The 14,999-nt window shown below is 45.2% G+C and overlaps 1 protein-coding gene and 1 long non-coding RNA gene across 3 annotated transcripts in view; one reads left to right on the forward strand and one right to left on the reverse strand.

Annotated features, from left to right (window-relative positions):
• The window catches only part of AMER2 (APC membrane recruitment protein 2), a 17,062-nt gene extending 10,308 nt beyond the window's left edge, over positions 1-6,754 (reverse strand). The window contains exons 1-2 of one of the 2 annotated variants that reach the window (XM_042023987.1): positions 5,860-6,754; positions 856-5,685 (exon numbers count right to left, since the gene is read on the reverse strand). In XM_042023987.1, coding sequence (XP_041879921.1) covers positions 4,808-5,685; positions 5,860-6,664 — 1,683 coding nt within the window. In that variant the 5' untranslated portion in view covers positions 6,665-6,754 and the 3' untranslated portion in view covers positions 856-4,807. Of the gene's footprint in view, positions 1-855 lie in introns of those variants that run through there. The other variant, XR_006015342.1, reaches the window with a different exon arrangement.
• Positions 6,755-6,904: 150 nt separating this feature from the next.
• On the forward strand, positions 6,905-13,469 carry LOC121662619. Its single transcript, XR_006015343.1, has 2 exons — positions 6,905-7,227; positions 9,525-13,469. It is a non-coding gene; the product is annotated as an uncharacterized LOC121662619 (long non-coding RNA).
• The last annotated feature ends 1,530 nt before the right edge of the window (positions 13,470-14,999 follow it).

Genomic DNA, 14,999 nt, shown 5'->3' on the forward strand with positions numbered 1-14,999 from the left:
CCCCCCCCCCCCCCCCCCCCCCCCCCCTCGCCTGAACACGCCCCCCCCCCCCCCCTCCTACGCCCCCCCCCGGCCCGGGTGAAGAAAAGCCAAAATAAAAACGAAAAAGAAACCCTGCAGAAGCTGTCATGTGTAAACTCTGCCAAGACTAATTTCTGCAGTGTCTTTGAGTTGGTGTCAATTTGTTTTTCCAAGACAGAAGCCCCAGCCTTTCATATCAGTAACTATGAAAATACATTTTCAGGCCACCTTGCCTAGAATTCCCCGTTGCGGCTGTTGGGTAACCATCTGTCTTGTAAGTGGCTATTGTTACTGTGATCTGTCCCTTTCATACCATTATCTTCCTGAAAAGCCTTTGCTGAACGTAGTCCATTAGCGCAGGGAAAGAAAAACCTCGGTGCATGGCCACATAGCAGAATCAATGGCTCCCTTTGATCTGCAAGCTCAGTCAGTACTACAAATTTAAGAAACAACAAGGTTTTGCTTTGCTAAGCAAAGCCTGTTAATTTGGCTCATCTGCACTCATAGCATCTTACTGAAAATGCCATCTGTATCAGATGTTTTAAGACTTTGGTGCAATATTCGCTTAGCTTAGATAAATAATTTAGTAAGAGTCATTAAAAAATAATCAGTGAATTAATTTTCATAGTGTACATCTATGCACGTAATTTTTGAAATTCAGTCCTCTACTACCCTGAGTGGCAGTGAGGATATTCACAGTGGAGGAAGAAAATGCTGGTTATTGATGGAATAAGACTGAACATAGTTTTTTCTTATTCTAGTCATGAAATTTCGTCTGAAATATACTACAAGCGTTTGAGTCCTATTACTGGCAAGAGCAAAATGCATACACGCTACATGGAAAATGAGACCTTTTATGTCTGTTGCAGGCCACACATTTAGTACAAGAAACTTAGCTCCTATCATGACAAAACAAGTCCACAAAAACATAACTTCATGCTACTGAAAGAAATCTTTTGTGCTGATATACAGGAGTGTATACCACTGAAATCACTGTAGATAGCTATAAAACACTACGCAATATATAGAAAAATCCTAAGAACATACAAAATTTACCAGTAGGGACCTGAAAGTGCAAAGAATACACATAACTAAATACCAAGTCCTGATCTATAAAATCCTTTGTGAACGACATACAGCTGATAATTACAAAGCATCATTCAGACAACCAAATAACAAATGAAACAAATAAAAAACAATATTCTTTAAGAAAATCAAAACAATGACAGCGTTGGGAATGTTATCTTTGGGGCTCAGAACACCATTTCTACCTCAATACCTACCAAAGCCAAGGAAAATATATGCTTGAACAGAGTAACATAAATAAGAATGCAAGCTACCACAAAATGCCTCAGGACCATTACCTCTTTATGTCTCAGCCTTTAAACCCAGCAAGCCATTAACTGTTTGTTCTTAGGCATCTCACAGTATTTTACAGGGATCTTTCAGGAATTATATATAGGTCTAAAGAAAGCCTTTGAACCTCCTTTCAATGATTGTTTTAGGCATTGTGTGGAGTTACACAGATATATTTGTATGAAAATTGAAAGCCTTAGTAAATATTGGATCTTCTATTACCTTTCAAAATAAAAAACATAGATGGCTTGAAGACAAAAGTGATTTTCAGAAATACAAAGTTAATTTGAACATTAAATTGTATCTTTACTCTCACACAACCATTACCCTGAATCGACGTCAGTATGTCGCAATGATTCAAAACACTGACACCCTACTACCAGCTACTTTCCCATTTTCCTTTTAAGGATATGATTGTCCTTAAAATATGTACATAGCAAGCAGCCAAACAAACCGCCAAGAGATTTGCAAAATGTACTTTCACTGGGTATGTGACAGAAAGCTTGAGGGAGCGGCTGGGGAGCACCTGGGCTGAGCAGCTGCCCTCCCACCCACGCTCCGCTGCCAGCCCAGGGCTCCTCACTCCAGGGGCTAGCACTGAGGAGGAGGCCACCCGCCACCATGCAGAGGATGGAGGAAATATGTGGCAGAAAACAAAGGAGAGAGAGAAGAATGAAGGGAAGCCAAAGCATTTTAATGATGATTCGTGTTAGTGGTTAAGTGAGAGGGAGTTAAGCTTAGTGTCACACTATTGATTTCTCAATACAGACATGCCACAATGCAAACAAAACACATATGATGAATAATTTGACACACACAAGTCCTGTAGAGATGGCAGCTGGTATCTCCTAGTGGGTTTAAAGACCCACCACTCCTATTACCTGTACTCAGTGTTTCCAATTTTTATGGTACTACCACCACATCCTCCCTCCCTCTCAACTTCCAGTACCCTATAGAATTTCTCAGCACAATTTGTCCTTAGAACAAAATGGGGAATTATGATTTTTCTGCAGAGCTGTTGTGCAAGGAAAGATGCATCCCTTACAGTCAAACAAAAACAAAAGGGCGGGAAAAGGAATGTCATGTTTAGGGCTGAGGAGCAGGACAATATTCCGTGTTCTGTACATACATCCTTTTGAGGGTGTTTCAGCTTTGACTTTCTAAAATGCACAAGTGGAGTCAGACCAAATGCAAATCCCTTTCTCAGGCAAAGAAAACCATTGCCAGCATGTTTGGAGGCAGATCTCGAGCACAGCCCCCAGCCTGTGCGTGGGAGTGCTCACACGAGTGTGAGTGTGCTCAGGGAGCGCCTTCGCGGGCGTACAGACCCTGCCAGGAGCTGTGTGCTCGCCGCACATGCATATGTACAACACGTCTGTGTGAGTGGGCACACAGGGAACCACACACGGACACGTCAGAAAGAAAACACAAAATTCTCCTCTTTGAAGTGTATTAAGGTTCTTAAACCATGAAAACAGGGGATGGTCAGGGAAACTAACACTTTCACTGGGGTGCTGCAACTCGGTATTAAATTCTGCAGCAATTTCAAAACTGGATGCCAATTTCACCTTCATGACTTTAAGGTCATTTCCCCAGTGAACCATGAATCATGCATATACATATATACAATTTGTATTATGGTATTTCTTAGCTTTTTATGGTTTGCCTATAACCTTAATATCCTTCAAATGTATATTCTGTATATTTATTTTCCTTTTTTTTCCTTTAAATTTAAGAGACAATAAAACCAACTGCTATGTAAGATCAGACCCATTAGCTTCAATGATGTGAATTTAGGATTCTCTGCATAATATAGACATGTATATTTTTAAAATGTATATTATTTTTTGGATACACTGGAGCATATATTTTATATTAACTGTGGTCTGATGATTAAATACTTATATCAAAATATTTTGTAAATACATAACATTTACCTTTAGATTTCAGTGATTTTTAGAGCTTTTTCAGTGTATCATAAAAATATGTCCTCAGGCACATTAAAACCCTATTATATTTCTTTGAAATGTTGCCAATGCCCATGTACAGTAGCCACCATTCAAAAATGTCATGGCCATTAATACATTTCTCCTAAGATCCAAGCTCATCAGATCTTTTTATGTACCACTAGCTTACCATATTTTTTCTCTCTTAAAGTAAAATTATTCTGACATTATTGAGAATGAAAATAAAAAGCAACAAGAACCCAAACTTTCTTTAAATAGTCAAAAACTAATTTTATATATTTTAAAAAATAATACTTAAAAAACACATTTCTTTGCTGGGTTCCTTCTCGGTAAGGTTTAAGCCCAGAGCAACTTTGTCTAAACCCCTGAAAATAGAGGTTTGCAGTGGCAGTGCTGTCAGAACATCAGCTCTGAGCCATGGAATGTGCCACTGGAATAAGATCAGCACTTCAGACTTACTTATCTGGGGATGCATGAGCCCATACAAACCAGAGTTTTTCTCTAATTTAAGGTACTTACACAAAGTTCTATCCTTTTAGAATTGTAAAATTATCTACCTATAAAAACTAACTCTTGCTTAAACTCTAGGTAATAAGGACAGGTGATTTTTTTTTTATATATAAAAAATCTGCTAAAACACATATATATTTACACACGGCGAGCAAGTTATTGTATAAATTTGGACAGTGTGTATATATTGGCATTTAGTAAAATGTTTCCCTGAACCTGATTGTATGCATTATCGGACGAGTAGTGATGTAAACATCTGAACCTATGTCAGGTGTCTCTGTTATCCATTTACATCAGACCAGATCAAAACCAACCAGACAGACAGACAAACAAAAATATGTTTTCCTGTTAGACAAGTCCACCTAATTCCTTAGTTTTATCTCCTGCACACAAGTCAATCAAGTCTGCTGCTGAGCAGTGTTCTCGTTCCTACAGCAGGTAAAATACCTGTTAGGTGGGTTGTTTTCTGCTTGGCATTTTTTCCAATATCTTGTAGAGCAAACATCATTTCCAGAGCCAGCCAGGCACCCACCCTCTACTCCTCCCCGAGAAATGATTAAAAGATAAGTGTATTGGAGAACCTCTCATGTCGCTCCTCTTGTAACTCTGTTCCCTTGAAGAACTCATGACGCTGCTTTGCAAGAGGAAGAATCGTCATAATCCAAGTCCTGCTTCCAGAAAGGCATGTAAAAATGAACCTCCCCAGTGTTTAGTGTTGCAGAAAAAAGATACAAATGTAAAAAAAAGTGCTCAAAAAGAAGTTGACTTTTTATATTTAGCCATACAGTCTAGTAAGAAGAGACTCAGAAGTGCAGGCCCATGGAGTACAGCGAAGGAAGCCTTTTAGGTGACTTTCTTCAGGTGATGCAAAATTAATTCATTTTCTGTGGTCTCCTATGCAGACTTTCCCACAATGACTTTGTTCTCTGTCTTTGTCTCCACCTCTTACCCAACTACTTTTTGGCACTGTCCTGGTACGTGGCAGTTTTCACCGTTGTCCCTGCTACGCCCCTGTTACTGACCCGGCGTACTAGTACTTTGGAGACGGGGATTTTTGTTCTGTGCATCTCACTTTTGGCCAGGTGATGGTGTGCGACGTGATGGCTGTTACTGGCATCTGCTCCATGGCTGGCGGGATGCGACGAAAGGTGTTTAATGCTGATGGGTATCTTGGAGTCCTTGGCTGTGCTTGAGGGTGTTTTCAGTGAGCTCACAGTCGTTATTGGAGACACGGGCTTGGAGCGTGGCACACTGGGGACTTCTTCATTCGTAGGCCCCGCTGGTGGGTTCTCATCCGGCTCAGCATAGAGGTCGTAAAGAGCATCCCCACTGTAGATATCCCTGGGAATGGTCTCCTTCTGGATGCTTGTAGAACTATCTTCCTCAGGACCAGGGGTGGTGGAATCCCAGTAGCCCTCATCACTGTTTGGGATGCCCTCGTGCTGCTCCTTTTCCCTGCCCTTCTGCTCCTCTTTGTGGTTCAGGTGAATGGTTATCTGGTGGAGGCCACCACGTTTCACCACGACCCTATTCTGGGCCCCGTCAGTACCTCGGGTTTCCTTCAACCCCTCGGGCTTCTTTGTCCCTCCTCCACTTCCTCCTCCTTGTGTCTGAGTCTCGTCTGCCTGCGACAGCATATCCCAGAACTCCTGCAGGCAGGTATCATCCACCTGGTCGGGGCTGGCCATCTCCTCCCCTCCTCCCTGGTAGGCCACCATGGTGGGGTGCTTCTTGGTGGCACCCAGCTTGCTGGGCCCGGGGGTGCTCTTCTCGCAGACGCCACTCCCGCCGCCCACATCCTCCTCATGGTCCGCAATAATATCTCCGCAGCCTGTAAGAGAGTCAAAGCTTTTCAGTGAAGTCACGTCAGCAAACATCAAACAAATACGATCAATCGATTGCTCTGAGGGTGGATCAACAGAGGAAGGGTCAGGGGCGGCTGCCGTCTCTTGACCGCTATCACAGTGAGGTTCAACAGGGGGGATAGTCGTTATTGGAATGTCACCTGTTATCGCCGCATCCTTGGCAGTCCCAACCTCTCCGGCGGCCGGCTCCGGTCGCTCCCGGCTGAGCTCCTCGGGTGGCCGCACGGCGGCGGGCGGCTCCTCCCGAGGCGAGGGGCTGCTGGCCCGCGGCTCCGCGCCGCCCGCCTCGGGCTCCTGGGCCGCGGCGGGCGCCTCGCCGCTGCGCTTCTCCCGCGGCGGCTCCGGCCCGGCGTCTCCCGCGCCGCTCGGGCTCTCAGACAAAGGTTTCGGCGTCTCCTCCTTGATGCACTCCAGGCTGGCGGTCAGGGACCCCGGCATGATAAGGCCGGACGGGATGTCCGAGGTTTCCCCCCTCTCCTCCTTGCCGATTTTGTCCTTTCTGTGCCACCGCATGCTGCTGAAGATCCCCTTCAGCCCCTTCTTTTGTCTGCCGCCGGCCCGCGGCTCCGCGCCCTCCGCCTGCCTGCCGTTCTTCCTCAGCAGCGAGAAGAAGCTGTGCGACTTGGCCACCGCGCTGCCGGCGGGGCCGCCGAGGCTGCCGGCCGGCCGCTCCTGCGCCTCGCGGCTCTGCGGGTCGCCGCCGCCCGGTTCCTCCTTCTTGCTGCTCTCCAGCACGGCGTCGGCCAAGCCGTCGTGCGTCCGGCTCCGCACCATTCCCGGCTTGCCGGCGCCCTTCCCCTCCCCGCCTCTGCTCCGCACCCCGAAGATGCTCGGCATGGTGCCCCCGGACTTCCTCCTCCTGAAAAGCTTGAAGGCGGTTTTGTTAATCCTCCCCGACGGCTGCTCGGCGGCCGGGGGCTCGGCACAGTCGCAGTGCGAGTCCATTTCTGCCTCTGCCGCTGCTGCCGCTGCCGCCGCCGCCGCGGCTTCCCCTCCGCCGCGGAGCGCGGTGCGATCCCTCAGTGACAGCCCCGCCGCCGCCGCCCGCCCGTCTCCATGGCAACCCGGCGGAGGGAGGGAGGGAGGGAGGGAGCGGGATAAGCCGCTTTGCCCCCGCCGCCGCGGGCCCGCGCCAGGCGGCCGCCGCCGCTCGTTCCGAGCCGCCCCGCGCCGCCGCAGCGCCCCCGCCCCGCGGCCCTTACATAACGCGGCCCCTGCCCACCGCCCGCCGCCTCTCCTACGTACAGCCGGGCTCTCGGGTGCCCCGGGAGAGTGCCCCGCCCGGGCGGGCAGAGCTCGGCTTTTATTTATGAGAGCGTTCTGCATCGCCGCTGTGTCCTGCCGGCACGGTCGCACCGCGCTCTGGACCGCGGGCATTGCGTGACTGAAGCCATGGGCTGGGGGATGCAGCGAAGAGCTCGCAGCGCTGACAGAAAGCGGGGGACGGGGGCGCTGGGGGCTGGTGGCGGTCTGCAGGTGCCAGTGCACCACACGGCAGGGACAGGCGGGTGGGTAGATGGGACACAGACCGAACCCGGTACGTAAATACTCCCGGGGGCAGAAGTAAAGGATGCTAAGTTCTCCCTTCTCCCCCTGCTTTCCCATCTCCCACCTCACCAGGACGACTCGCACCGTCCCCGTGTCCCTCTTTCTCCTCAGTGCCCGGGGCCACATGTGCCCACTGCCGACGACCAGAGGGGAGCAGTGGTACAAGCTGGGGCACAGCCCAGCCCTCACTCACCCCAGTCGCCTCCCCTGCCATGGAGGGGGAGGACGGTGGCAGCCCCCACACAAACCTTTTCCCGGCCCCTGCATCCACTGCACACAGTCATGGCACCCAAATCATGCCCATGTCGAATTGCTACCAGGGATGATGGCCAGCCGTCCAGTCACATCAGGGTGGCTGGTGTCACCCTGAGCACAAAACTCCTAACTGGCTGCAAATCTATCCCAAGTAAGAATGGAATGGAACGGAACGGAACAGAACAGAATAGAATAGAGCAGTTCAGATGGAAGGAACCTATAGCGATCATCCAGACCAAGTGCCTGACCTAATGGCTGAAAGCACATTATTAGGGGTATTGTCCAAATACCTATGAAACACTGGCAGGCTTGGGGCATCAACCACCCCTTTAGAAAGTCTGTTTCAGTGTTTACCACCCTCTCACTAAAGAAAGGCTTCCTAATGTCCAGTCTGAACCTCCCTTGGTGCAGCTTTGAATCATTCCCATGCATCCTGTCACTGGATACCAGGGAAAAGAGCTCAACACCTCCCTCTCTGCTTTCCCTTCTTAGGGAGCAGTGGAGAGCAGAGAGGTGGCCTCTTAGTCTCATTTTCTCCAAACTAGACAAACCTGGCCAAAACAACTCATCCTGGGCTCCAGACTCGCTGAACACCCAGCTGTCTCTCAGCTGGGTTATTTTAGCTTGGGGCAGTTCTCTGCACTAGAGCTGCAGAGAAGACCTGCTTTCACCCGAGCTCTAATAGTGCCCGTGCCCTGGCAGCCCAGCTGTGCCATACAGCACTAGTATGGGCTCCTCAATGCAGAACCACTTGTCTGGGTTTAAGCTCTAAATGCAAGTGAGAACCACTAAAGAGAAGTCATGTGTGGGCCCACTGGCATTGGGCTCCCTTTGAAATCAGTAAAAGGCTTTGCCATTGACTTCACTGGCTGGAAGAATTAGTTGTGGGTTTGGGTGTTTTTTAAACATCATCAGACATTCACTGCACTCTCCCATGAGAGCAGGTTGAATTATCTGTTGTGAATAATTTATCCAGTGAATTTAGTCCTGTTCATGTATTAAAAGTGCCATTTGCATACAGAATTAGAAGTGTTCAGTAAGAGCAATATGAGCGAGCACAGCATTCAACTTACAGGTCTCTTCTGTCTTCTGCAAGAGACAGAGGAAAGGACAGATGAGGCAGAAGCCAAAATATTGGCTGGAGGAGGAGGAGTGAGTTACATTTTGCAGAGTACAGTTTGTAAACGTGCCCAGCACCCAGAAGCCACAGAGACAGGAGACAGACCAGAACTTTGAGCCAGAGGTGCAAGCTCCTCACCTTGACTGTGCCTCCATCAATTGTACCAAGTCATGAGTTTCCCCATTACGTGGTCATATTTCTGCTCTTTACACAGATGAAGGAAACTTGATAAAAAAGAGAGAATACTAAATGCTCTTGAGAAAATGCTAATACAAAGAGCCAGGCGTACTTTTGAAATTTGAAAGAACAAACCCTGATCATGTATCTTGGGAAAAAATGGGTGAAAATACTAACAAGTAAGACTTGGCCACATGACTGAAATTCTCAGTTTTTGCACTTTCATCCTGGTGCTTTGCCAGATTTCACCAACCCTTTATATGTGGCCAGTTCTTCTTACAAGCATTGGGTCCAATGGAAGGAGACTCAGAGATACAAAAGGCAGAGGAGAGATGACTTAATGCATCACAGCTGTATGGAACAGACAACTTATTGTGCCTTCTTTCTTTTTGTGTCAATATTTGTGGCTGTGACAGAAAGGGCAGACTTTCAGCTTGTTTTCAGCCAGCTTAAAATCCAGCTGTTAAGGGAGGAAAATGACTTGAAGTCAACCTGAAATTACAACTTGGGAAATGTTTTGACAAATTGATTTTTTTTCTACACATTTGGTTTCAATACTTTTTGCACTTTAAAAAATATTATTTAAATAACCTTGAAGTACCTCTGGAAATGGATAGTCATTCTAAAATGAAATGGTAAAGCACTGAATTTTGAAAGTGACAAATTAAATATTCCCATTTTTTATCTTTTAACATTTTGTTTTAGCCTGAAGACATCCATGGATTCATCATGAACTTATGACATCCTTTTCAGTCCCCTGAATTACGGCAGGGATTTCTTTATGGCTTCCCTTCATCTCTGTAAGTCTGAAATGGAAGTGTGCTTCTGACAGTGAAAAATGTCATAACTCTGCATGCCTGGCAAGGGGGAAGAACAACTGACAGACACCTTGCAAAGTGAAAACAAACGAGGAGCTCTAATTTAAAAGCACAGAGAGACTCGGAGCCAGCAGGGAGCTCCTGATGACATGCAGAAGAGGGGCAGCTGAGCCGCTGTGGATGGAAGAGCTGTTTCTACTGCATTCCCCTGTCTTAGCCTGAGGGCCATCAGCTATGGTGGAAGAGCTCCCATGCTGAGCTGCATGGCACAGCCACACCAGCAGGTTTTGTTCTAGCTGAAGGGGATACCAAAAGGGTCTGTTCTCCAAGGTGGATTTTTTTCATGTTTAGATTGAGTATGAATGAAGAAAACCAGATAAGAAACACTATATAAAAAACTATGCAAAAAAGCGTAATACAAAAAATGTAGCATTTATAGGTATACATTTCTTTACAGAGATTAAGGACTTTGTCATGAAGGCTAGCCTCTCCTTGTTTCCTGGACATACCCTACAGCTATTTTGGGCTGCTGATTGAAGGTTACTGTCACAGAGTGCTGGTCCAGCTCTCCTTCCTGGCTCCATCACTGACCTGTGCCGTGATCCTCAGGAAGCTATGGCTTTACTCATTTCTCACGACGGTACCTTCTCCAGTGACTCACGGGTGCCACAGTCCTGTCCCAGCCTCAATCCCTATGGAGTGGTGAAGCTGCAGGGGCACGTCTGCAGCAGAGCCTCACCCTGCTTTCTCCCCAGTCATTATACCACACAGATGCTCTCAGTTGCCCCAAAGACTGCAGTCTGTGGCACAGAATGAATACTGAATAACATCCTAGGATTCATCATGTATGAATTAGTGATGGGAGTGACAGGTAGCAAACCATCTTGTACCTCATTTTGACAGAAGCCCCAGTTTTTTGGTATTTCAAAGCTGCCTCACATGCTGAATGGGAGCACTGGGCACAGGGTGACAGGACAGAGGTATTAGAACGCCTCTGCAGGAGTTTTTCACTTCACGCTTCATTCCTGTGAAGCTTCAGTGACTCCAGAGAGTCAGGAGCAGCCCTCTCAACATAAGCTCAGTTTTAAGCCAGCGTTTACCTGTTTTTTTGCTGAAGTGCTTTACATATTTTTTTTAGTTAGCATTCTCTGTGGTTGTATTTCACCCACCACATATACTATAGGATCATAGAATTGTTCCAGTCAGAAAAGACCTTTAAAACCATTGAGTACCACTGTTAATTGTACATATGCATATATAATTCATGGGGCTCAAAGATGCTACATCAATTTAAAACTTGTAGGTCTTCTTAATGATAAGCAGTGAATTTAAATCACAGAATGTGAATTGCAAGACTTTGGCTGGCACAGTGCCTGCATCTAGGCCCCAGCTGGTAATGGGAGGAAGTCAGCAGGCTTTTAGAAAGCAATAAATAATTACCTTGCCAGGATCTAGAATTTAAGGATGAGTGCAGGGAGGCCCGGAGCAATAACATGTCCATGGGGAAAACAGGCCCACTACCTGAAAAGTTACTTTGAACACAGCAGTTACTTTTTACATGATTAGGTGTGCTACTGCACAGTTAAACTCTTCAATGCATTACAGTGCCAGAAAATGGAGGAGTGCTGTTTTCTGGATTACTAAATCAATGGGCTCATTAAGAGAGACGTAAGTAGTGTCAGATCTCCACTGATACCTTAAAATCTGCTTAGGGAGCCACTGGGACTGGAAAAAGAGAAGAATGAAAACCAGTAAAAAAATTCAGAAAAAGAAATGGGGAATTAAAGAATCTCTCTTTATTTTCCATGTGAGCATTCTTGCTGTAACACGTATCAGTGGCTTGTACAGGTAAAGGGGAAAAGTGTCTGGATCTCTAACATTTGCCACTTGTTTGTATTTGTCTCCCAACAGATCCATGTCCTCTAATACCACATATTTCCTTCCTCCCTCTCCAGCTCATGCAGCAGCAGCAGCTAAGACCTCTTTGGAACCATTTGCTTTGTTACTTCTACCTCTGTTTTTCCGGGTCAGACCATTTTCCATATCCTTTCCTCAAACCAAACTTTCCCCAGCTACTGAGGCATAAAGACCAGAGATGTGCAGTTCAGCATGACCAGAGTCTGGCCAGCCCTCACTCAAGACAGCCCAAATTTGGGGATATCTCAGGGAAAAAAGTTCTTAAAGGTATCAAAAAAATGCAATATATGAAAGGAAGAGTAAAGAGCAGCAAGTAGAAGATGAGGGATAAAGTGAAGAAACTCTATCAGACTGTCATCTCCACACAGGCTTCATGCTCTCCAGAAACTGCCCAATTAACACATGCAAAACTGTCACCAGCAAAATCTGGTATCAGTGAAATGTACAGACAGCAAAGTTCATCATGACTAGGAGATGGGCATGTCCCTGTAATGTATATCTCCAGCCTCCTGGGAGATAATAAACTGTCATTACTGTGTTTTATTGGATGAAGAGCTGCAGTACTGGGAAGTGTTCAGTGAGCAGAACAAGACCTGTTTCCCAAAATAGAGACCTGGACTCTATTTTCAGAAAATTATGTCTAAACTCCCCAAACTTATAGAATTTGAAAGTGCCCGCTGCAAAGCTGTATAATTTAAGTAACCAGAATGTCCTCTAAATCTCCAAGAAACTGCATCAAACGAGCTGAGGTACAGAATCTTGAATAGGTAACAATCATGCCCTTCCATGGCACAGAAGTGGAGGAAAGAAGAAAACAGCCACTAACTTTTCATATGTTTAAACACTGGCTCAGTCTAGCCAAAACAGGAAGAAGTGTCATTTCAAGAGCCTGGAAGACCGTGTGTTAGACCTGAGACCTCCTAAGTGAGGACTTCATGGGGAGGAATACTTGTCCTCACTGGTAACATCCTTGCAGCAAAGGCCGACAACTTCTCTGCATGTGAAAGGAATCCTGTGGCCACTGTGAGGTTTGCTTTTATCACTGTCCCTCAGCCCCAGCATCCCTTCTGGGTGCAACTTCAGAGAGGAAAAAAAAGAAATTCAGCAAGAAATGGATGTTCGGGTTGGGCAAAACAATCATGGGGTTTCTGAAATCAAATAAACCATCTGAACTCAGAAAGGATGAGGATAGAGTAGCTCCTGCAAGATTTTTGTAGAGTTTTTTGTTGTCAAAACAACATTTCTGTATAAATGGCTTATATTTTGCTGTTTTAAAGAGCAAAATAGGAAAAATAACAGTAACCCTCCCAAAATGAAGCAGAACATGATCTACACCCCAAAGAAAATTATTGAACGTTTTCCAGTTCAGTCAACAGATTGAAAAAAATCAATTCTCTGCACACTTTCTCTGTGTTATCCAACTGTTCTTCCCAATGCAAAACAAAAGGATTACAGCGAAATAAGGAAACAACTGAGAAACTGAAAGAGGGGAAATATCCATCATTTGTCTTAAAGCTAAATACAAATTAAAAATAAAAGCACTGCATGTAGTCCCCCAAGGGACAGATTTACTTCTAATTAATAATATGTTAGTGCCCTAGCCCTCTGCATTTAAAACCCAAAACCTTTTAATCCTGCTGGAACAGTATAGCTAGAACCTCTAAGAATTAACCCAGTCCAATCCCAGCTTTACTTGCACTGTAATTACTGGAAATGTTTAGAGTTTATTTTCTACCATATACTGAACTGAAGAGGAAGGTAAAAAAAAAAATATCCCATAAACAGGATAGATGGACATACAATCATTTTTCTTTGGATATTTGCAGTATCTGAGGCATAATAAAAACTCAAATTTTATTTCTAATTGTACTAGTTAAGTTTTTCTACTTCAAAAATAAATGAAAATAAAATCTTGGCTGTGCAGACTCAGCAGACCTGACAGACAATGGTACCACAGGAGGGATGGGTCTTCCCCACTATCTTTAATTAAAAGCCCAAACAGGAGTATAAGCAGATTAAGGGGGACCATGGGGAATACTGGGTCAGAATATGTTTTTCAAACAGCTGAGATGCAGTTGAGCATGATTTTTGGAGAAAAATTCTGCTGAGACACTTTTATTGAGAGGTAAGCATTTAGAAAACTTTAATCACGTTGGGGATGCCTGAGTTTTTTCCTCACCTTTGTACTATCTCTGATCTTTCCATTTACTTCAGCAGAAATACCTCTGATTAGTGTCAGTAGGTGAAAAAGTCAGAATTGGGACCTTAATTAAACATTCAGCTTCCCTAAATAGGATACCTAGATAGATGTGATCTTTTTTTTAAAGTAAGAATTACTTATCCAATTTGCTAACAAGGTGAGATTTTGTGAGATTCAGCTGACAGATAATTTTTTTTAAAGTCCTTTCATTACAATTATGGATAGATACATTATTTGATTTAAGGAGTGTTCTGTCTCACTTCCCTCCTCTCCCCTCATTTCACTTTGTATAAAGCAGCCAGGCCCTGAGCAGAACATGGGTCAGGGCAGTTGGGTGCCAGCACCGTGGTAACATGTGGAAGTCTTTGGGCTCAGATGAAAGGACTCAGAGGCCAAGTGTGAAAGAAAAAAGACACCTGAGCATGTGTGAAATACACAGGCTGCAAGGGAATTACTGAAATGCTTTGGGACCAAATCTGTGTCTTGGAACGTGGTGGGAAAAGAGAGAAAGAATTGTGATTTTTATTATGGCAGATTCTCAAAGCTAATGATAAAATTCACTCACAGGATTATTTTAGGAGCCCCAAAACTGCAACTACTCCTGTATGCAGATACACACTATATATTTTGTGTTTGAAATAGGGTATGTCTCAGCAACTTACAAAAGGGTTGGCTATAAGATGCCACACAAAACCAGGCCATGCCTTGCAAACCTTTAGGAACCAGTGGCTTCCATCTGTCTCAAACCAAAACGTAGGTTTTGTCTCCCCATGCTTTAACCAGCTGCAGAGTAAACAGCTGCATCTCACATAGTTAGCCTAAATCCCCTTTCTTTAATGTACCAAAAGGTAGGTATTAGGGTGCAGTTTATGTGACCTGTTTCACCTGTTTTTTTATGGGTGGATGAAGTGAATCTTATCCTAAAAGCTCTGAGCTCGAGTTAAATGTTCAGAGAAAAACACCTAAGTTTGCTCAAATCAGCCCCTCTCTAAATGTTTTGATACTCATGGTATTTATTTCCTCACTTTCCCAAACATATCAACTAACATTTTTCAGTTTTCAGATTTTCCATTTGGGAAAAACATTGTTATGCAGAAGTAAGACATTTTCCATCATCTCTAAAGCAAGCATGTGCGTTGCTCAATGTATGTGCACATGGCAGTGCCTTTTTCTTGCACTGGAGGAGCTACTAAGGTGGTCATGAGTTTGCAGGACTGGGACTCTGGCCAAGGTCACACCATGGGA

The sequence above is a fragment of the Corvus kubaryi genome, unplaced genomic scaffold, assembly GCF_017639235.1.
Source record: "Corvus kubaryi isolate FWS band 111438036 unplaced genomic scaffold, C.kubaryi_AGA036_p1.0 37256, whole genome shotgun sequence".
Lineage (NCBI taxonomy): Eukaryota > Metazoa > Chordata > Aves > Passeriformes > Corvidae > Corvus > Corvus kubaryi.